We start from the raw sequence: 21,911 nt of genomic DNA, 5'->3' as shown, positions 1-21,911 counted from the left end.
CTTTAGCGACGTGCGCAATATCATGACCTCATCGCCCACCTCAAAACGACGGGCCCTGGCTGTCCGATCATAATAAACCTTGGCCCTCTGCTGGGCCTTTGCCATTGCTTCACCTGACAACTCCTGTGCCCTTCTTAAGCGTTCGAGGAGCTTAAGCACGTACTCTACCACGACTGGGTCGTCGCCCCTGCCTTCCCACGATTCTCGAAGCATGCGAAGCGGAGATCGCAGCGAGCGACCGTACACCAGCTCAGCTGGCGAAAACCCCGTAGCCGCATGCGGCGCGGTCCGTAATGCAAACATCACCCCAGGCAGACACAGCTCCCAGTCAGTTTGATGTTCAAAACACAATGCTCTCAACACGCGCTTCATGACGGAGTGGAGCTTCTCAACGGAATTCGACTGGGGGTGGTGCACTGAGCTGTGTAACAGCTTTACCCCGCAGCTTTCGAGAAAGGCTGTCGTCAAAGCGCTCGTAAACACCGTGCCCTGATCTGACTGGATTTCCGTAGGAAAACCAACTCGCGCAAATATGGACAGTAGTGCATTGACAATCTCAACTGAGCTGAGTTCCTTAAGCGGTACTGCTTCAGGGAACTTTGTCGCTGGGCAGATCACAGTCAAAATGTGTCTGTACCCCGTGGCTGTTACCGGCAGAGGTCCCACTGTATCAATAACGAGCCGTCTGAAAGGCTCCGTAATGATAGGTACCAACTTCAACGGCGCCCTCGATTTGTCCCCTGGTTTGCCCACCCGCTGACAGGTGTCGCATGTCTTCACAAAGTGGTCTGCGTCCCGAAAACACCCTGGCCAATAGTACTCTTGCAAGAGACGGTCCTTAGTTTTCTTAACTCCTAGGTGTCCGGACCACGAACCCCCATGCGACAAGCGCAACAGATCGTGACGGTAGCACTGAGGCACGATCAGCTGATCGAACTCCACTCCTCTGCGGTCTAGATACTTCCGGTACAGGACCCCACCTCTTTCCACAAAGCGTGCATTTTTCTTGGCGATACCTTCCTTGACAATGCAGCGTATGTTTTCTAGGCTGCCATCCTTCTTTTGCTCGGCTATCAAAGCCGACCGGCTGACTTTTAGCAACCTGTTAAGTCCATCTGACGTAGGCGCGATGAGCAAATCTGCAGATAGCTCTTCTAACTTTCCCGTGTCGGGCATTTCCTCTCCAGTATCTGGTGCCTTTAACGCTACAGGCTCAATTTTATTCCGTTCGGGCGTGCTCTGAATATCAGCTTGCTGCGCCTCTGACCCTTTTTCATTGTTCGACAACGTCGGCCCCGCAACTACCGCCTTTGCAGCGAGCTCCCGAACTTTCGATCTGGTTAAGGCCTGAACGCTAGCCTCACCAAACAAAAGCCCCTTCTCGCGCAGGAGGTGATCGGACCTGTTCGAAAATAGGTACGGGTACTGGGGGGGCAGCATAGATGACACTGCGGCCTCCGTCTCAAGCGCTCCGAAAGGTCCCTCAATAAGCACTTTTGCTACGGGCAGACACACGCTATGAGCTTCCACGGCTTGCTTGATCCATGCGCACTCGCCGGTGAACATATCGGGTTCTACGTAAGAGGGGTGAACTACATCCATTGTGGCTGCGGAATCGCGAAGCACTCGGCACTCTTTCCCGTTCACGAGGAGGTCTCGCATGTAAGGCTCGAGAAGCTTCATGTTCTCGTCAGTGCTGCATAATGACAAAAACACGACTTTTGTTTTTGTTTCTGGACACTGCGCCGAAAAGTGACCCGGCTTCTGGCACGTATAACAAACGCGCGCTTGCCTCGTCTCGAACCGCTTTCTGCGTTCGGCTTCGGTTGCCGCCGTCTCCTTACGTTCGGTCGGACTGCTTTCACTCGCATCCGCACTACGTGTGTCCCCCTTTGCTCTCATGGGCGTGAACTTCGGCCTCTCAAACTTGGAGCCAAATTCACCCTTTTGACCGTCCTTAGCTCCGCGAGCCCGACGCGTCACAAACTCCTCGGCTAGCTCGGCGGCTCTAGCCACCGTACTAACGTCTGGCCTATCCAAGACCCAGTACCGCACGTTCTCAGGTAACCGACTATAAAACTGTTCTAGCCCGAAACACTGCAGAACTTTCTCGTGGTCACCAAACGCTTTCTCTTCTTTGAGCCACTCCTGCATGTTTGACATTAGCCTGTAGGCAAACTCTGTATATGACTCACTTTTGCCTTTCTCATTTTCCCGAAACTTCCGACGGAACGCCTCCGCGGACAGCCTGTACTTTTTTAGCAGACTCGATTTCACTTGGTCGAAATCCTCTGCCTCCTCTCTTTTCAAGCGAGCGACTACGTCGGCCGCCTCCCCGGGTAACAAAGTGAGCAAGCGCTGTGGCCACGTTTCCCGAGAGAACCCCTGCTTCTCGCACGTTCGCTCAAAGTTAACCAGGAACAAACCAATGTCCTCTCCAAGCTTAAACGGCCGCATCAGGTCAGTCATTTTGAACGATACTCGTTCTCCTGCACCGTGTGCCTGACTTCCATTACGAGCGCGTTCCATCTCTACCTCGAGACGCTTCATTTCCAAAGCGTGTTGGCGGTCGCGCTCTTCTTTTTCTTTTTCTTCTGTACGTTCGCGCTCCTGTCTTTTTGCCGTCTCCCTCTCCTCAATGGTCTCAAGGCATTCCGACAGCTCGTCATCCTCAGCTTCTAACTCAAGAATAGCCCTTAGCAGTTCCGGTTTTCTGAGTTTGTCTGAGACATCCAGACCCAATTCTCTTGCAAGCTCCAGCAATTTCGGTTTGCGCAACGACTTCAAATCCATGGCTGCTCTGAATGCTGCTTTCTCTACTGCCTACTATTGTCTTGCCGCAAACTAACCCGGCAGCAACGACAACCACAATTACCAGCTCTGTTTCTGACACTAACAAAAGCCTGGCAAAACTCAGGAGAAGAAAGTCCCGCACTCACCAAACCTCGCAGCCAAGAATTCAGCGCAGTCGTTCCGCTGCAGGCAACCAGTCATCACACAGGGCTCGTTGCACTGCTCCCGGATGATCGTTGTGCTGCTCAGCATACAGTCAACCGCATCTCTTCGCTGCTGGCCTCCGTTGTCGCGATCTCACCGCTGGCAACCAGCTGTTAGAATCTGGGTCGCAAGCCCCAAGGGTAGCATTGGCCTGGCGGCCTGGGGCACTGGAAGCATCCGAAGGTCCCGGCAAAGCATGAGTCGACTGGTAACAGAACAACTGGTTTATTCTAACATCGCAAAAGAGCGGGCGGTCAGGTCGACCGAAGTGAGAGACGGGAGAGCACGTAACTCGACAGAAGAAATCGGAGCCTCTCTCTTGGCGTCCGGGGGCAGCTGCTCTTATAGTCTCGGCGTCGCGGGCAAGAAGGAAGGTCACGGGGGAGACCACGTGACGGCGGGGCACGGACGAGCTGAGATACATGTTGAGACGAGTGTAGTGACTCAACCGCCGGCCGGGCGCTGGACAGACCTCCTCGCTTCACACTTGGGGAGCTCCTCTCCCCGGCTGCCGCGCTTTGACAAGCGTGGGCACACACACACACACGCACACACGAAGACACGTGGCACTGAAACACGCCTGGACGCGCTTGGCGGGGAGACTGCGGGAGCTCCGAACGGGCCAAAATGTCCGCCGCTTTGAACGAAGCTCCGGCGTCCGTTGCATCCGCGCCGGCTATACCGCGCGCCGTAGGCGAAACGTAACAGCGCCCGGTCGCAAAATGCGCAGTTGCTGCGGGAGCAGAACGTCGACCCCCCCTCTCCCCCCTCTCATACCGCCACGGCCCTTCGCGCGATGGAAGACGCGCTTGCTCTTCGCGTTCTTCCTTCGTGCGCGCCATATTAAGCCGCGCTCGTCGGTATCCCTCGCCTGCTTTCACTCGCACATACGGCATACGACGCGCGGCGACGGTGTCCTCGCCATTAGACTTTATAGAGAACATCACGGCGACGGCAAAATACGCCTTCGCAGTCCATATGATTGCTATAGTGATCAAAGCAGTAACGCACCGTTGATTTACTTGACTATTCACAGCCACAGGAATGCTATTCACATCGTGTTTACAGGAGGTATTCAGAGACCTGGATTGGGAAGAAGTGGGGATAAGAATTAAAGGGAAGCTGAAAGGTTTTCCAGAAAAAATGAGTGAACATCTGTACATAATGGTTTTCAACCCTCCGAATTCCGATATCGTATCGAAATTGAGCGAAAGAAAGCGCAAATATATTTTATTTCGACATAAATTGCAGCAGCGGCCACGCCCAGCTCGCGCGTCTCGTTTCCGCCTGTGATTGGTCGGGCCCCTCGTGACGTCAACACTAGTAACCGACCGCTGCCGCTACACATGAAGCGCGGTGCCAGGTAGTTTGGTGCTGTTTTTCTGAGACGGTAATGGAAAATTTAGAGAGACGGCGTTTTTCTGAGGAGTTCGGCGTTACTCCCTACATGTACGAGCCGATTGCGAAGAGCCGGCCTCTCGAAAAAGCAAACGATGCTGGTGCGAGCAATGCTTTCGACGCGAACGAAAGCAAAGTCTTGGGATCTCCTCGTGTTGGAAATGCTCTTTGGTGAGTATGTTTTTAGCAAAGCGATCTAGGGATCTCGCCCATCTTTCGCCGATCTAGTGAGCTCGTTTCCGGTCAAACAACTGCATGCCTCCTCGTGGAACGTAAGCGGGGATGCGATCGTCGGCATTTGTGCGCTATCCAAAGCTGTCGGCAATCTACAAAGACGGTTTAAACGCGTGAAAACTTCCCGGTTCATGCAGTACGTGTAGAGACCTTCATCTGTTGACTACCATGTTGACTACCACTCACGTTGATTACCCCTCACGTTGACTACCACGCACGTTGACTACCACTCTACATACACGCAGACGCACCAACAAAGGAATGCAGGGTCGATCGAAGCAGATTACGATGGCACGCACGCAGAACGCTGCGAAGGAACGACGCTGCGACGCTGCGAAGGAACGAAACACTAGAGTTGACGTCACAACACCGCGGTTTCCGGTCTCCGCTCACATCGTCAGCGTCAGCAGCAGCGCGCGGCATTCGACGGGGGGCGGAGCTACAGCGCAATTTCAACCGACGATTACGTCGCTCCTAATTGAAAAAAAAACCCCCAAATTTTACCTACATGGTTTATTAGGTTCCCGCATCCGTATATGAGCGTCTTATTGAATTCGACAGACTCTTCAGCTTCCCTTTAATGGAGAATACATTAGTAACTTGCGATTCGCTGATGATATTGCCTTGCTTAATAACTCAGGGGACCAACTGCAATGCATGCTCACTGACCTGAACAGGCAAAGCAGAAGGCTGGTTATAAAAATTAATCTGCAGAGAACTAAAATAATGCTTAACAGTCTCGGAGGAGAACAGCAGTTTACGATAGGTAGCGAGGCACTGGAAGCGGTAAGGGAATACATCTACTTAGGGCAGATAGTGACCGCGGATCCGGATCATGAGACTGAAATAATCAGGAGAATAAGAATGGGCTGGGGTGCTTTATGCAGGGATTCTCAGATCATGAACAGCAGGTTGCCATTATCCCTCAAGAGAGAGGTGTGTAACAGCTGTGTCTTACCTGTACTCACCTATGGGGCAGAAACCTGGAGGCTTTCGAAAAGGGTTCTACTTAAATTGAGGGTGATGCAACGAGCTATGGAAAGAAGAATGATAGGTGTAACGTTAAGGGGATAAGAAAAGAGCAGATTGGGTTAGGGAACAAACGCGAGTTGATCACATGTTACTTTAAATCAAGAAAAAGAAATGGGCATGGGCAGGGCATGTAATGAGGAGGGAAGATGATGACCGATGGCCATTAAAGGTTACGGACTGGATTCCAAGAGAAGGGAAGCGTAGCAGGGGGCGGCAGAAAGCTAGGTGGGCGGATGACATTAAGAAGTTTGCAGGGACAACATGGCCACAATTAGCCTCATGGCCAGGGTATTTGGAGAAGTGTGGGAGAGGCCTTTGCCCTGCAGTGGGCGTAGCCAGGCTGGTGATGATGTTGGTGTTGATGATTGACTTGGCACTATTTGTCGCGATTCTAAACGTCCTTGAAATGAACGCGCACTCTCTTATTATGGGGTCAAATGGGAAAAATGCCTTAAAAATAACATTAGAGCTGCTAAACAAAGTAAAAATTGAATGCTCGCGCGATTTTCCGGTTAGGAAAAGTAAAGGGCCTTCGATTCCGGCTAAGAAAAAGAAATCACCCAACTTTACATTCACAAGATGTAAATTTGTTTACTTAATGGCCATCTCCATCACTGTCAGACAACACTTTATCTCTGTTTAAGAAAAAGCACCACATCCCATCCTCCATACGGTCCAGTGTTCTTGATATTCTGCATTTATCAAACAATTCTGCAATAATCGCGAACGCGAAGGAAGCCCACACCTAGACTAACTACTCCGCGATGCTTGTTGCCGCTAGCCTAAATTGCAAAATAACTTATAGTTTCAACGCGCTTGCGTCATCATACTCAAGGCATCGCGTGGCCTCTTTGCGAACTATGATCATAAAAGCGTTCTTTATCGGCCTTAAAATTGGTGGTCGGTAACCCTATTCCGGAGTCCGTTGGATCTTGTGGCGGCTGTTGGCCCTTTCGGTCAGCTCCTGCTCAACATTTCGGTCTACGCTGGACAGCATTTCCTCCCACCACTCAATCGTTGGTTCTTCTATCCTTTGAATTTCTGTGATGTCTTGGCAGCCACATGCCATGTAGTGCAGGTCCGCCTCTATGCCACAGCGTGCGCATTGTGGCTGGATTTGGGTGCAAGTTTGTTTGTATTATTGTCAGTATTATTTATTGTTCCTTGTCTAGTTGTTTACCCGCTGGTGCGTATCCCATTCTGAAAAGCCAACAGTATTGTAGGATTTATGCGTGCGTGGTTAGCATGTTTAGGTAGCTGCGCTCATCAGTGTGTTGGGGCTGTCCTGTGTAGGAGTGCCCCGGGGTACGAGTGGTTCGGATGCGGCGTGTGCACCTTCGTTTCAATGTACGGACTGATGCGCTGGTGCCATGCGAGCTTCGCTTGTCTTTCAAGTTGCTCGATGTCCTTCAGTATGGCTGCTTGCCCTAGCCAGCCTTTGGTGGAGTTCCTGCGCGCTTCTTGGGCGCCCGTTATTATATTCGTGCGTTTCTGTGGGGTTATTGCGAGTGAAATGGCTGCCTCCTGCTTCTGTTGGGTCTCTTCACCTGATCGGTGCGCTATATGACTGAAGTTGCTATCCAAATCTGTGACTGCTATCGTCATGGTACCTCTCACCGGCTCTGCCATATCTGTATATAACGCGTCACAGTCGTTTCTCCATTGTTTGAATGCGTTAGCCTTCTCAGAGCCCCTTACGCACTTTTCAGGGGCTATGTATGTATCCATTTACATTTGTGTGCCTGTGTGTATGTATGTATCTATGCATATGCGTATGTTTGTATCCAACCGTTTTCCCGCCCACCTAGGTCACAGGCTAGTCAGGGATGTAATGGGTAGCGCGTCGGGCTGCTGTTCTGAGGAAACTGGGTTCGAAACCAACCATCGAAACCAACAATGTTTTCACTGAGCATGTGGTAATATGTGCATACGTGCCGGTCTTCGACGAACCTCTTTCACTCCAACATGGGTCACTGTAGATGCGGGACTGGGTAGGTACCGGTGTTCTAAGAAACAATATGACGCTGACTTGGAGCTCTGCGTATGTGCCACTCGGTCCGCGCTGGACTTTAATGAGCCTCTTTTAATGGCCATTTGGGTCGCTGGGTGTGTGCCAGCATGTGCGTGCGGCTCTTCCATGAACGTCCTTGACGCCAACTTTGGGCAACTAGGCACGTGCCCCCGGAAATGTGCCGCTCTACAATGACGAAAAAGACCCCTTAAATTTCTCCGGTGCTTGCGTTATTTTCTTATTGGATGTGCGGCTCGGCAGGGAGCTCGATGTAGTTTCTGCAGGCGCTTTCTGGTTTGCGCTGTTTTCATTGTGAGTCAAAGAATTGAGGGCACGATTGAAAGGCGACGCCCTTGACGCGTCATTGGATGCAAGTGCGGGCGGAGTGTGACGTCCGTTCAGATTTCGGCCCGTTTCAAATTGGTCGGCATAGCGGTTGCCCCTCATTTGCCGACATCACACAATTCGTGCGAAAATGGCGGTCGCTGTCGATTAGAAGGCCTTACACATTAAAATTTGAAGCTTAAATGTGCGCTAAGAGCCTACGTTATATACTCGCATAATGGCCGCATCCATAAAGAAGCCGTGTCCAGAAATTTATAAAAAAATCCCCCAGACATTTTATCTAAAAGTTAACCCTGTATAAGCCGCACCCTCGATTTTTTTAGAAGATTGGCAGTGTTGTCCGTCGTATGGTGGAAAAATTCCGCATTTTCTTGTCTCAGTGGCGAAACAAGGCACTCGTGCCGAGTTTTCGGCGTGTACAGGCGTGTACAGCCTAAGAGATTACGCAGCTGCCTCTGAAACGCTGCCGTCGCTTTTCTGTGGGGCGTCATCATTTATTCCAGCCGGCTGGTGACGCGCTACGGGAATAGCGAAGAATAGCTAGAACCACTACAAGCGGGTACTCCAGTTCAATAAAGTACCACCGAAAATATTTACGAAAGAAAAATGGTTTGTCTTTTTCTTTGTGTAATGGCCGCAGCCCCGATTTTCACCTCAAATCTCGGGCAAAAAGCTCCTGCGGCCATTACAGGAGTATATACGGTAGTTGTTTTTCTTTCTTTTGTTTGTATAGCCATTATGGCCCCTCTACTTCTAGTTACAATGATAAACTCGGAATAGTTGAGCGACCGTGCCATGGCACCTATAAAGCACTTGTCACGTGAACTTAAAGAAGACCTAAGAAAAGCTTTCAAGGCCGCGAAGTCGTACACAATCGCGCACATCGGAGGCATTACGAAGTGGCGATCGCGCCAGTTGCAGTACGTATTTGTGTTTCTGCCTTTATTTGTACGGGGCTAGGTTTATCTAAGCTTACGTAATGTGATTACTTAAGGCTGCGTTAACATGAGGCATGTTTAATTCAGTCTCGGTACCTGATTTCGATGACTACAGAACTCGATTCCTGAAAGGGGGAGCCGCGTCTCACCCCGATCATCCATACTCTCTGGCGGGTGCAAGTAAAGTGCTTTCTCTCTCTCGCTCTCTCTCTCGCTCTCTCTCTCATCTCTCTCTCTTTCTCTCTCATTGCAGCTTCTTGCGTCTTCGAGGTGGCACGCCCGGCCATGAGTGGGACCCGTGCCAGAGCTGGGATGACATCGACTGGCTGCGCAAGAATGTGGACCTACCTCTAGTCATCAAGGGCATCCTCAGAGGTGAGCCGTGTGATTCGTCATGTCTAACGATGCGCGATGCGCGGAAACGAGATTCGTGTTTCAAACCAAGTGGCTTCTCGGAAACAAACTTCTGGTTATTTCCCGAGTTTACGCACGGTTACGCAAGGCCCAACAAGACTAACCAGATTCAAGTGCGATATCATCATCATCATCATCATGGCTACGCCCACTGCAGGGCAAAGGCCTCTCCCATACTTCTCCAACTACCCCGGTCATGTGCTAATTGTGGTCACGTTGTCCCTGCAAACTTCTTAATCTCATCCGTCCACCTACCTTTCTGCCGCCCTCTGCTACGCTTCCCTTCTCTTGGAATCCACTCCGTAACCCTCAATTATCATCGATTATCTTCCCTCTTCATTACATGCCCTGCCCATGCCCATTTCTTTTTCTTGGTTTCAACTAAGATGTCATTGACTCGCGTTTGTTCCCTCACGCAATCTGCTCTCTTCTTTCCCCTTAACGTTGCACCCACCATTCTTCTTTCCACAGCTCGTTGCGTCGTCCTCAATTTAAGTAGAACCCTTTTCGTAAACCTCTAGGTTTCTGATCCGTAGGTGAGTACTGGTAAGACACAGCTGTTATACACTTTTCCCTTGAAGGATAATGGCAGCCTGCTGTTCATGATCTGAGAATGCCTGCCAAACGCACCCCAGCCCATTATTATTCTTCTGATTATTTCCGTCTCATGATCCGGATCCGCCGTCACCAGCTGCCCTACCACTTCCAGTGCCTCGCCACCTATTGTAAATTGCTGTTCTCTTCCGAGACTGTTAAACATTAGTTTAGTTTTCTGCTGATTAATTTTTAGACCCACTCTTCTGCTTTGCCTCTCCAGGTCAGTGAGCATGCATTGCAATTGGTCCCCTGAGTTACTAAGCAAGGCAATATCATCAGCGAATCGCAAGTTACGAAGGTATTCTCCATTAACATTTATCCCCAATTCTTCCCAATCCAGGTCTCTGAATACCTCCTGTAAACACGCTGTGAATAACATTGGAGAGATCGTATCTCCCTGCCATACGCCTTTCTTTATTGGAATTTTGTTGCTTTCTTTATGGAGGACTATGGTGGCTGTGGAGCTACTATAGATATCTTTCAGTATTTTTACATACGGCTCGTTTACACCCTGATTCCGTAAGGCCTGCATAACTGCTGAGGTTTTGACTGAATCAAACGCTTTCTCGTAATCAATGAAAGCTATATATAATGGTTAGTTATACTCCGCACATTTCTCTATCACTTGATTGATAGTGTGAATATGGTCTATTGTTGAGTAGCCTTTACGAAATCCTGCCTGGTCCTTTGGTTGACAGAAGTCTAAGGTGTTCCTGATTCTATTTGCGATTACCTTAGTACTTTGTAGGCAACGGACAGTAAGCTGATCGGTCTATGAGTTTTCAAATCTTTGGTGTAGTAGTAGTAGTAGTAGTAGTAGTAGTAGTAGTAGTAGTAGTAGTAGTAGTAGTAAACGACTTTATTGGGGCCCTGAGGAGCTAAGCGGGGGCCTGCAGCTCCCTAACCAGCCGTTGGCTAGTCCCATGTCGGAACAGAGAGGCCATTCCTCTCCGCTCGTTCACGGGCCCTCTGGACAGCCAGGAGCATGACGTCTTGTTTCGGGTCTGTGATGGCCTTCGTCGAGTCATATTCTCGGTTAAAATCCTGTAACACAGGGCACTGCCAGAGCATGTGATTTAATGAGCTAAATTCAGTGCCACAATTTGGGCAGAGTGAATCAATGTCCGGGTGGAGCATGTTCAGAAAGTCCCTAGAGGGGTAGGACCCCGTCTGGAGCATGCGGAGCCTGCTAGCTTGTGGCCTGTTGAGCTTATGATGGGGGAAAGAAAAACTCTGCTTATTCCTTCTGTAATGAGACGTGATTTCATGAAAAGTGACTAGTGGATCACTGTGGACGAGCTCTCCCGCACTTACCCGAGAGAGCATCCCGTCGCGGCATACGAAACCTCGCGCACGGTCGTGGGCTATCTCATTGGGGTTCAGGCGACCCGGTAATACGTCTGGTCCCATGTGAGCTGGGAACCAGACTATGTGGTCAAAAATGTCAGAGGAGTGTTTGCGTTCAGAATCCTGGCTGCTTCTTTGGCTATCGATCCCGATGCGAACGCTCTAACGGCTGCTTGGCAGTCCGTGTACACCGTAGTGCGTTTTGAGTCAAGTAATGCGAGAGCTATAGCAGCCTGTTCCGCCACATCGACCGAGGAGGTCTTCAGCGAGGCTGCCGAGAGGAGTTCTCCCCTGTCATTCACTATGGCTACGGCGACCTTGTTGGCACTGGCGTGTCGCGCCGCGTCAACAAAGGTCTCTCTCTGTTCCGGATATGTTCTTCAAGAAAGTTCTCGCCCTCGCTAACCTTCGACATTTATTGTTTGGGGGGTGGACATTTCTTGGAAAAGGGTCTACAATAAAGAAAGGAGTTCCTTGTTTGAATATCAAGTTGCGTGGTATTTCCCGGATTGAAGCTAGGACGGAGGCCTGCCGCATCCAGCAGTCTTCTGCCTGCTTTGGAGTTTGATAATCTAATAATTTGTGCTGATCTTTGTGCTTCTATTAATTCCAAAGTTGTGTATTCCTAATGGCATGAGTTTCTCTGTGCTAGCGTGACTGGCACCCCGATCACCTTTTTGAGACTTTTGCGCATAAGCGTGTCTAATTTATCCATTTCCGTTTTCGTCCAATTGAGGGCCGCGACTATATAAATGACATTGCTGATGACGAAAGCATGGTGAGCCCTAAGGAGTATATCCTCGCCTATTCCGCCTTTCTTCTTGGACACTCTAATAATTAATCTAATAACGTTTTCAGTTTTCGTGGTGAGTTGGGCTATAGTCTTGGCGTTGCAGCCCTTTGAGTTTATTGAAAGCCCTAGTATTTTGATAGAGTCTCCTCTCGGGATGGTATGCCCATCTCTGGTACGAGCGCTAATGGGCACCTGATCGAGTGGGGTGAGTCCCCTAGCACCTCGTCTAGCCTGTCTGTACAGCAGGAGTTCAGACTTTCCAGGCGAGAGTGCCAGTCCCGTACCTTCCAAGAAAGACTCTGCAACATCCAGAGCCTCCTGTAGAGTTTGTTCGACCGTAGCCTCCGATCCTCCGGGACAGCAGATTGTAATATCGTCAGCATATAATGCATGACCTACGTAAGGAATTGCTGCAAGGCTTTCCGACAACTTGCGCATTGCTATGTTAAACAGAAGGGGTGAGATAACTGCCCCTTGGGGAGTACCCCTTCTTCCGAGTGTGAAATATTCCGAGACTGATTGCCTCAACTTTATCCTGCACCATCCTGCTCTCGAAGAAGGATGCAACGAAGGAGAAGAAGTTAACTCCTAAGTTAACTCCTCAAGGATATAGTCATGAAGGATATGAAGGATATAGTCATGTGCAATTGTATCGAATGCCTTGGATAGATCCAGTGCGACGACCCCTTTTACATCTTTGCTTCGAGAGTCGATTACCTGTGTTTTGAGCAGGAGCATGACATCCTGCGTTGAAAGCAAGGGCCTGAAACCAACCATATTGTACGGGAATAGTTTGTTGCGCTCAATATGTCTCGATATCCTGTTATACACTGCATGTTCCGCTACTTTGCTAATGCAAGAAGTAAGGGAGATAGGACGGAGGTTCTCCAAGCTGGGTGATTTACCTGGCTTGGGGATTAAGACCACTGTGGCCTTCTTCCAACTCTCCGGTACAACGCCCTCCTCCCATACCTCATTTATCTCCTTCACTAAAACTTGAATTGCTTTGTCGTCCAAATTTCTTAAGAGCCGGTTTGTAACTCCGTCGGGGCCTGGGGCAGACCTTCCGTTTAAATTGTGCAGCACTTCCCTGATCTCAGCTGTCCGAGAAGGGGACGTCCAGCTCTGGAGCAGGCGCGCCCTCATACTGAGGGAGGGGAGAACCTGGGCTTTGGCCAATTGGAAAGTATTTGTTCGCTAGTTTCCGAAATATGGAGGCCTCTGAGATGCCTTCCACTTTTTCCTTATTAATTAATCGGTCTATGGCTAGTCTCTGATTACATTTGGATTGTCCATCGTCTAAGAGATGTTTAAAGAGGGCCCATTTGCCTCCTTTGCGCATTTTTCCATCCGCTGCCGAGCAGGCGTCTCTCCATTGCTGTTTATTAAGTTCAGAGCAATGCTCCTCAATGAGTTTATTGAGCTCCGCGATCTTTTCCGTAGCCTGCGACTGAGTCTTTGTGTCTTCCATCTCTCGAGGAGAGAGCGTGTGGCTTCCAGGAGGTGCGCTAACCTTGCGTTCATCCCTGGGGCACCAAAATCTGTAACTATTTCCTTGGTGGCCTTCTCGACATCCATCTGGATCTGTACAAGCAGTTCACTGAAGGTGTCGTATACTGCCTCATCTTCATCTCTTATTTTCCTAAAGAGGTACCAGTCTGTATATTTATAGGCTTTGGAAGGAGCTGCTGTTATTTTCATTCTGAGTTCTGTTATGTAGTGGTCGCTCCCCAAGCTCTCCTGTAAGTTGGACCACGTGGCCACCGCATTTCTAGTGAAGCTGAGATCAGGCGTCGTGTCTCTGGCGACCGAGTTTCCCAACCTCGTGGGGAAACATGGGTCCGAGACCAGCATTAGGTTTACGTCTGTACTCGCTGCAACTAGGTTGGCCCTTTCCTTTGTTCGTGTTACATAACCCCAAGCCGGGTGGGGAGCGTTGAAATCTCCTGCGACTATTAAGGGCTGCGATTTTGCAGTGGTTGAGACCCTATTTAGTAGTGAGCGGAGATTATGCTTATAAGCGGAGGGAGAGCTGTACAAGTTGAGAGTGAAAATGTTACGTCGAATTTTTCCGGGGGGGATGATTTCAATTAACTGTGCCTCGAGACCGGATTTCTTATCCGAGCTACAAATTTTGACTTCGTGCTCCTGAAAAGAGGTGTCTTTCCTGACGAATGTGGCGATACCTCTGCCATTTTCTCCTTTTTGGCTAACCGAACGGTAGCCCGATAAATTGACCTTCTCACTAAGTGTTTCTTGCAAGAGCAGGACGTGTGGCATTAACGCCTGTGCCTTGATGAGCTGCAATAGAGCAGCCTTGCGCCTTAAGAAGCTGGCGCAACTCCACTGCCAGATAACTAGTTTTCGGGTTTGTCCCGCCATTTTGATTTCTATTGAAGTAGCGTAGCCTGCAGAGAACTCGTGTTATCGGGATCCTGCTGTACTTTCTTAGCTTTTTCAATGATGCCAGCAGTGATTTTCATTTTAGACTCGAGGATGCCAACTCTACGTGTTAGGTGGGAGATGTTGCCGTCCATATGCTCGACAGTGCTAGATTGAATGGCTAAGGCCTCTCTCATCCGCGTGAGCAATTCCTCAATTACCTTCAAAGACGCGAGTATGTTTGGCTCTGGCTTAGGGTCCTGAGCGGGGGACTCGTCAGTTTGCATGGGCTCTCTTTCCGTGGTCGCGAAAGGGGAAATAGCTTTGCGTTTATTCGACCCTTCTGCTTGAACTGGGCTAAATAAGGCTACTTCGCGGGGTTCACGCGAGTTACGGAAGAGTTCGAACTCAGACCTCAGCGTTCGTAGGGCCTCTTTTAGCTCTGCATTTTCTATCTTAAGCATTAAAATCTCACATTGCTCTCGTTTATGCGCCGGCGAGAAGCCCTGTGTTACCTTTTTGCCGCTTGGGGTGTTCATCCTGGCCTTTACCGCCCAGGACATTGGTTCCTGGATTCGGACCCTGGAACCCGATCGTCCTCTCGAACGGGAGCGTCTGCTGCTATTGTCGCGCCCTCTGGAGCGAGAGCGCGATCTGCTGCCGGGGCGCCCTCTGGATCGGGAGCGGAGGCGTCCTCTCAATGCCGATATGTTGCGGCGAGGGGAGTAGAAGGGTTTCTCTCCTGCCATTGCTTCTCCGCCGCTAGCTGTGTTAGGTTGTGTAGAAGGCACGCGGTCCTGCCGCCAGCTGCACGTGCTGTACGCGTCTGCGGCGCCGCCATCTTTGGCGCACGATGTATGGCACCTGGAAGCGCTGTTTGCACTTGCGGTCTGCCGTTTGGTGTGCCCCACCACAGATGGCGCACTTGGGATCACATTGATGATCCTCTGATGGTGTGAGCATGCCACATCCGCGGCATATTTTTTTGATCTTCGCCCTTCGGGCAAACGTCGGCCCTGTGGCCCAATTCTCCACACGCATAACAAACGTCTACTTGCCTGCGATACAAGGAACAAAGGTAGCGAACACCATCACACACGACGTTTAGGGGGACCTTGTGTCCGTCGAACAACACGATAACTGTTGGTGTCTTCTTGATTCTTCGAACCCCCAGAGCACTGGGGTTTCTCCAGCTGACGATCATCTCCGTCAGTTCTGCGTCACCGATGTCCGCGTCGATTCCACGGATCACTCCTTTCGTCGTCCGACGCAGCCACGTAAGCCGCCACTTCTATGACGACACTTGCCGTACAAACCTGCTGAAACTTGGCGTAGGCGCGCGCGTTCACCACGAACGGCTTGGCAACCACGAGACTGTTTTGGAATGGGTTCGTGCACAACGTGTCGTCGAACACCTGCTCCTCTGTTAGAGAAGCCGCCTTGGCGAGCGCACGCTTGAAAATAATAAGGTCCGTCTTCTTAACGTCCAGCCCTCCACGAGGCCTTATAATGGTCTTATAGTGATTCCTAGGAAGGTTCACGATTTTGGAAGCTTCCACGACTCGTCTCAATACATTCTGTGGTATGGCAGTGCGGGCGCCGCCATTACCGCTTCCTTGCGCTGACGTGAGCGCGTTAGGATCATGCCGCTCGGCAAGTTTCTTCTTCTTGCGCACGACTTTGACCCAGCTTGAGCACTCCGCTTCCTGCGGATTGATTTCCATGCCTTCTACAACCGACGTATCGGGGTTGGAGGCCATTTTCTAGCTCGACGACGCGTTGGGCCTAGGCTTGACGCCTGCCCGACCTGCCCGCATGGTTTGGCTCGTTAGGCGTAGTTGCGCGCCAACGTGGCGTGCGGTGGGAAAGTCTCGGAAAAGTCCGAAGAATCCACCCACCGGTAAGATTTCGGTAGCCGTTTGTTCCTTGGAGCAAACTGCGTCGATTGATGCGCAGTTCCTGCGGGTTGAGGCAAAAAATCTGCTCCAGAAGGTTTGTAGAAACGGGAGCCGACGTACTCGCACATGTGCGTTCGAGAACGTCGTCTTCTTCCAATCCTTGGCGTCCCCTTTCTTTTGGATGAAAATTATGTTGGTGTTCTTCCAAGATTCCGGTAAACTCGAGGTCATGAGGTATCCAGTGGCCAGTTTTTCTAGAACAATCTGCCCACCATCCTTCAGCAAATCTGCCGTTACCTGATCCTCCCCAGCTGCCTCCGCCTTTGCATAGATCATGCATAGATCCCAAGGCTTTCTTTACTTCTTCCGGCGTTACTTCTAGGATGTCAAGTTCCTCTAGACTATTCCATCTTCCATTATCGTCGTGGGTCCCACTTGTACTTCATAAATATCTATAGAACTCCTCAGCCACTTGAACTATCTTATCCATATTAGTAATGACATTGCCGGCTTTGTCTCTTAACGCATACATCTGATTCTTCCCAATTCCTAGTTTCTTCTTCACTGCTTTTAGGCTAACTGCGTTCCTGAGAGCATGCTCAATTCTATCCATATTATAGTTCCTTATGTCAGCTATTTTACGCCTGTTGATTAACTTGGAAAGTTCTGCCAGTTATATTCTAGCTGTAGGGTTAGAGGGTTTCGCACATTGGCGTTCCTTAATCAGATTTTCGCCTCCTGCGATAGCTTACCGGTATCCTGTCTAACGAAGTTACTACCGACTTCTATTGCACACTCCTTAATGATCAAATAAGATTGTCGTTCATTGCTTCAACACTAAGGTCCTCTTCCTGAGTTAAAGCCGAATACCTGTTCTGTAGCTTGATCCGGAATTCCTCTATTTTCCCTCTTACCGCTAACTCATTGATCGGCTTCTTATGTACCATTTCTTCCGTTCCCTCCTCAAGTGTAGGCTAATTTGAATTCTTACCATCCTATGGTCACTGCAGCGCACCTTGCAGAGCACGTCCACATCTTGTACGATGCCAGGGTTAGCGCAGAGTATGAAGCCTATTCATTTCTAGTCTCGTCATTCGGGCTCCTCCACGTCCGCTTTCGGCTCTCCCGCTTGCGGAAGAAGGTATTCATTATCCGCATATTATTCTGTTCTGCAAACTCTACTAATAACTCTCCCTTGCTATTCCCGGAGCCTATGCCATATTCCCCCACTGACTTGTCTCGAGTCTTCTTCTCGCCTACCCTGGCATTGAAGTCCCCCATCAGTATAGTGTATTTTGTTTTGACTTTACCCATCACCGATTCCACGTCTTTATAGAAGGTTTCGACTTCCTGGTCTTCATGACTGGATGTAGGCGCGTAGCCCTGTACGACCTTCAATTTTTACCTCTTATTAGGTTTCACAACAAGACCTGCCACCCTCTCGTTAATGCTATATAATTCCTGTATTTTACCAGCTATATCCTTATTAATAAGGAATCCAATCCCTAGTTCTCGTCTCTCCGTAAAGCCCCGGTAGCACAGGACGTGCCCACTTTGCAGCACTGTATATGCTTCATTTGTCCTCCTAACCTATATCAAAAACCCTATATCAAAAACCCAATTTTTTTCCTTTCGCGAAGCTTGGGCCACATAACGTAAAACTATTCCAACGTGTATTTATTCCAATCTCCTGACGTCAAATTTGCGTAACCGCCGACGCAAACATCGGGCGGTTACCCGCAGGCTTGTCTGAACAAACCAACAAACACTCTCCTCGTTCATAGGAGGTCACTTTTGTTTGCTTGAAAAACGAATAACATTGCCTAGACTGAGTGGCGTGTCTTAACTAATTAGCTCACAAGAGGCGAGGAGCACGCTTAAGTGGAGAGGGATTCGATGGGGCCGAGCCAGTGCACTGAAAATAGATAACCGGATGAAGAGGGTGGTGCCGCCGTCTGCGATTGGTCCACTTTCTCTTACTTAGCTTGTGGTGGCTCGTCGACAATCGTGGCGGCATGCAACGGAAGCTTAAGAATGACACTAATACGGATCCTCAGCAAAGAAGAGTTGGCAGAACGAGGTCATAAACGTGCCGAAAGTTCTCCAAAACGTTACAGGGCCACGCAAATAGTTTTTTTTTTTACACGCAAATAAACCCATGCTTTCCGACAGGTGCGAGCAGCCGGTGCCAAAGTGATCGGCAGCAGCCATCTTTTATTCCTTTCAGAACGGGGCAGCCTGGGGCTATTCAGGAGAAAATTCAGTTTTGTTCGGCATATTAATGCATCTTTAACGCGTACACGTCATTGGGACGCCGTGTTTTTTTGCAGTTTTTTGACGTCGCGTGGCAGGCAGTTGAAGTCGGCGCAGGCCAAAATTTTTTGACCAATAGCCGAGGCCTAATGGCGAAAAGGCGTCGAATGAGAAATAACAATTTTTCTTTTGTTCGATCAAATTATGCATAATCAGTGTGTGCACCTCATATCAGACGTGACGTATTTCGTGACGTCGCGTGACAGACAGGTGAAGTGAGGGTGGTCCAAAAAAGTTTTTGACCAATCGCGGAGGGCTGATGGCAGAATTGGAATAGAAAATTTTGGAATAGTTTTACGTTATAGCGCCCCTTGTCTAGTGTTTTAAAAAAAGAACAGCCAAAAAAAAAAAGGCGCGCAACTAACCAATCACAGCCAACAACCAACAATCAACCAATCACAACCAACCGTCAAGATGTTGACGGTTGGTCGCGATAAGCCGATTGTGCGATGGTCATATGACAGAGTGCCCTTTATAAATTAGAGCCGCGTTCTGTCGAATAAACAGTTTGTAGTCCAGCCTCTTTCCTTTCTTTTTGTATGTTTCCGGTGTGTGTCTTTTTTTGGGTGGTTTTTTTCTAATACAATGCACCAACTAGCTCAGCAGCATGTTTCTCTAGTGTTCATTTTATAACTCCAGCGGCGCAGAAATTCGTTCACAGGCTTTTCCTCAGCGTGCGGTTTGGGCTACTATAAATTTCGGGGCGGTCCAGGTCGAAGGCGAGTGCGTCGCGTTTGCCTGTCACGCACGACGCCGCACGTGACTCCGAGAGGCCGGTAGTTTAGTGCTGTGTTCAGCTCGGCGTTTCGTGTCTACACGCGAGCCTAACCCGCTGCTTCCGGCAAGCACGCTGACCAACTTGCTATATGGTCACGCTAGCTGCGATTGGCTAGTCGACCGCGAAAGCGGACGCCGTTTCCACGGCCCTCAGTTGTGCGCTTGATCTCAGGCCTCATCACCAATATGACCAACTCTATGAGCTACGAACTGCGATGTCGAGGCGACGCAAATATATTCGCAACGGCCCTGTCGATCTCGGAAAGCCGAGGAACCGCCTCATCAACAATAGCGAGAGTTCTATGAGCACCAGCCGAAATTTCGCCAACTTTTCAGGAGAGCTTCTTTCTCGCGTTTGCGCGACCCAAAAGTCCTCAGAGGGAAATCTGGGGACGCTTGCTGGAGGCTTACACTTCGGAAAATCTGCCTTTGTCTAGGTGCTACCAGGGTCCTCCCGGTACTACGGAGAACGACGGGATTTGCACCTGTCTAACCGGGTCCTGAACTTCTGTCCAAACGGGACAATAGCGGCTAATGTAGGGTCCATAATGGCGAAGCATTGCTTTTTTTTTTGTCAGTGGCTGGCCCGTGTCACTGGTCTGGAACGTAAAAGGTTTGCTTCGCGCGCTCTCAATGTTTTCCCAGCGTCGTCGGCGACAGCGTGGCCATGAGCATGGAATCCAGTAGGAGCTGCAGATGGATATGTTGCAGTAAAATAAATTCGTGGTAATTCATTGGTCTGCGTGGCATCTACCTTACCTCGCGCGCGCTTTGCGCCGGGTCGCTCCGCTCCCTTTATCAGGAACCCTCTGTGTGAGGCCTTGTGGTGAAGCATAGAGAAAAAGACCATGTACTGAGTAGTCGGATGGGGCAAATAGTATAGTACTGCAGCCGTAATTAAAAAGTATTTGCGGACCGATAACATTCCTATACAGTGCAAGCCCGTAGAGCCACGATTGCGATGTGCCCCTGTTATATACATTATTTCGTTGCTTTGCAGCCGATGACGCTGTGAAAGCTGTGGATCACGGTGCTTCCGCAATCGTCGTGTCCAACCACGGTGGTCTTTACATGGACGGCGTTCCTGCTACGGTAACGCAGTTCTTTTTATGAGCCTTCTAATTCGTACCCCTACGATGTGCATATGTGCCCGCCTGTGGCTTCAGCTATTTCACGTTGCTCTGGAGCTCGGCTGGGACGTGTCTATTATTTGTAGTCTCCAGTTGTTGTAAAGGAACTTTACACGTCGAGTTTTGGGGAAACTGAGCGAACTCTGCGCTTAGCAACGTGCCGATTGCTTGTGCGTGTAAAGAGCACCTGGTCATACGCGGTAAGGAAGTCGTGCTGGAAATCTGACGGGCATGCGGCAGGCGGCGCGAAGTGGTAGCCGCCATGCCACGGTTTATTAGGACGGCCAGCCATGGTACCACGGGATCGCCCGCTCAGGTCCAGCGCGCTAGCCAATTCTTCGCTCGCGCTACATACAGGCGGGTGGTCTTCTTCACCGGCTCTGGAGGTGATAGTCGCGCCGCTAGAGCCCCCGTCGAAGTGCGAAGCGCAATTGAAATATATGCAAAAGGCGCGCGTATAGAAATAAGAGAGACTGCAAGCTTGTATACATGAGTGGCGATTCGCAGCGTCCGTTAAGAAGTTCAGGTGAAGTCCGTGTTGTGGCGAAGGGTACAAATAGCTCTCTGGTGGTCGTGGCTGAGAGTGTCGCAGGCGACGACGTTGTACGAAAAAAAGTGTCACTAGGAATAGGAAGGAGAAAGCCGCCTCTACTGCAGGTTATATGTATAGTGTTGCACGACATAGGGCTGCGTCGGGATGTCTGCCGTGAAAGCACAAAGAGCACACACAGGCGCGCATGAGGTGCGTGCTCCTGTATGCAGACGGTGCTGCAGGAACACAAAGTCTAGACACAGGGCGCATTGTCTTGTGCGTTGAGGACCTCGCCTTGCATTGTGAACGTCTGCGCGCCCAGTGCGGTGCAACTCGGCAAGCAGAGTTAAGGCGTATTGGCCGGTTCTTGGCGCGTGCCAAGAACCGCTGTTCTCGCTGAGGGGAACAACGTTGAAGACGGTGCCGTCGAACGGCGTGCAACGGTGGGAGTGGCGAAGAGCTGCGAGTGTAGCTCTGCATTGGTGCTCTTGCTGATTCATGCTGTGTCCCCAATTCAGGTGCGGGTACAGCGGCGCAGGGCAGCGTATTGCAACGATCAGCAAGACCTTGGTTTAGAGATGGCGGATTCCTGCCACTGCTCGTTTTTTTGTAGAATTTGCAAGGGCTTTCGTCAGAGTGGCTACGGAAAGCATACGCTGTCGTCGTTGGTAGCGTCGGGTTCACAGACTCCGATAGAGTTGTACCAGGTGGAACCGGCAACGTATGTTGTGAGCGAGACGCAGCCACAGTGATGCCGTCGTGCGGAATCACGG

General features: G+C 50.2%; 1 protein-coding gene across 1 annotated transcript in view; it reads left to right on the top strand.

Annotated features, from left to right (window-relative positions):
• Positions 1 to 21,911, top strand: part of LOC126530565 (L-lactate oxidase-like) — a 72,077-nt gene that overhangs the window by 34,155 nt on the left and 16,011 nt on the right. Inside the window, exons 5-6 of the mRNA XM_050177830.3 lie at positions 9,209 to 9,330; positions 20,477 to 20,568. Coding sequence (XP_050033787.1) covers positions 9,209 to 9,330; positions 20,477 to 20,568 — 214 coding nt within the window. The remainder of the gene's footprint in view (positions 1 to 9,208; positions 9,331 to 20,476; positions 20,569 to 21,911) is intronic.

This window comes from Dermacentor andersoni, chromosome 4 (genome assembly GCF_023375885.2).
Source record: "Dermacentor andersoni chromosome 4, qqDerAnde1_hic_scaffold, whole genome shotgun sequence".
NCBI lineage: Eukaryota > Metazoa > Arthropoda > Arachnida > Ixodida > Ixodidae > Dermacentor > Dermacentor andersoni.
This window is presented reverse-complemented; position numbering and strand designations above follow the sequence as displayed.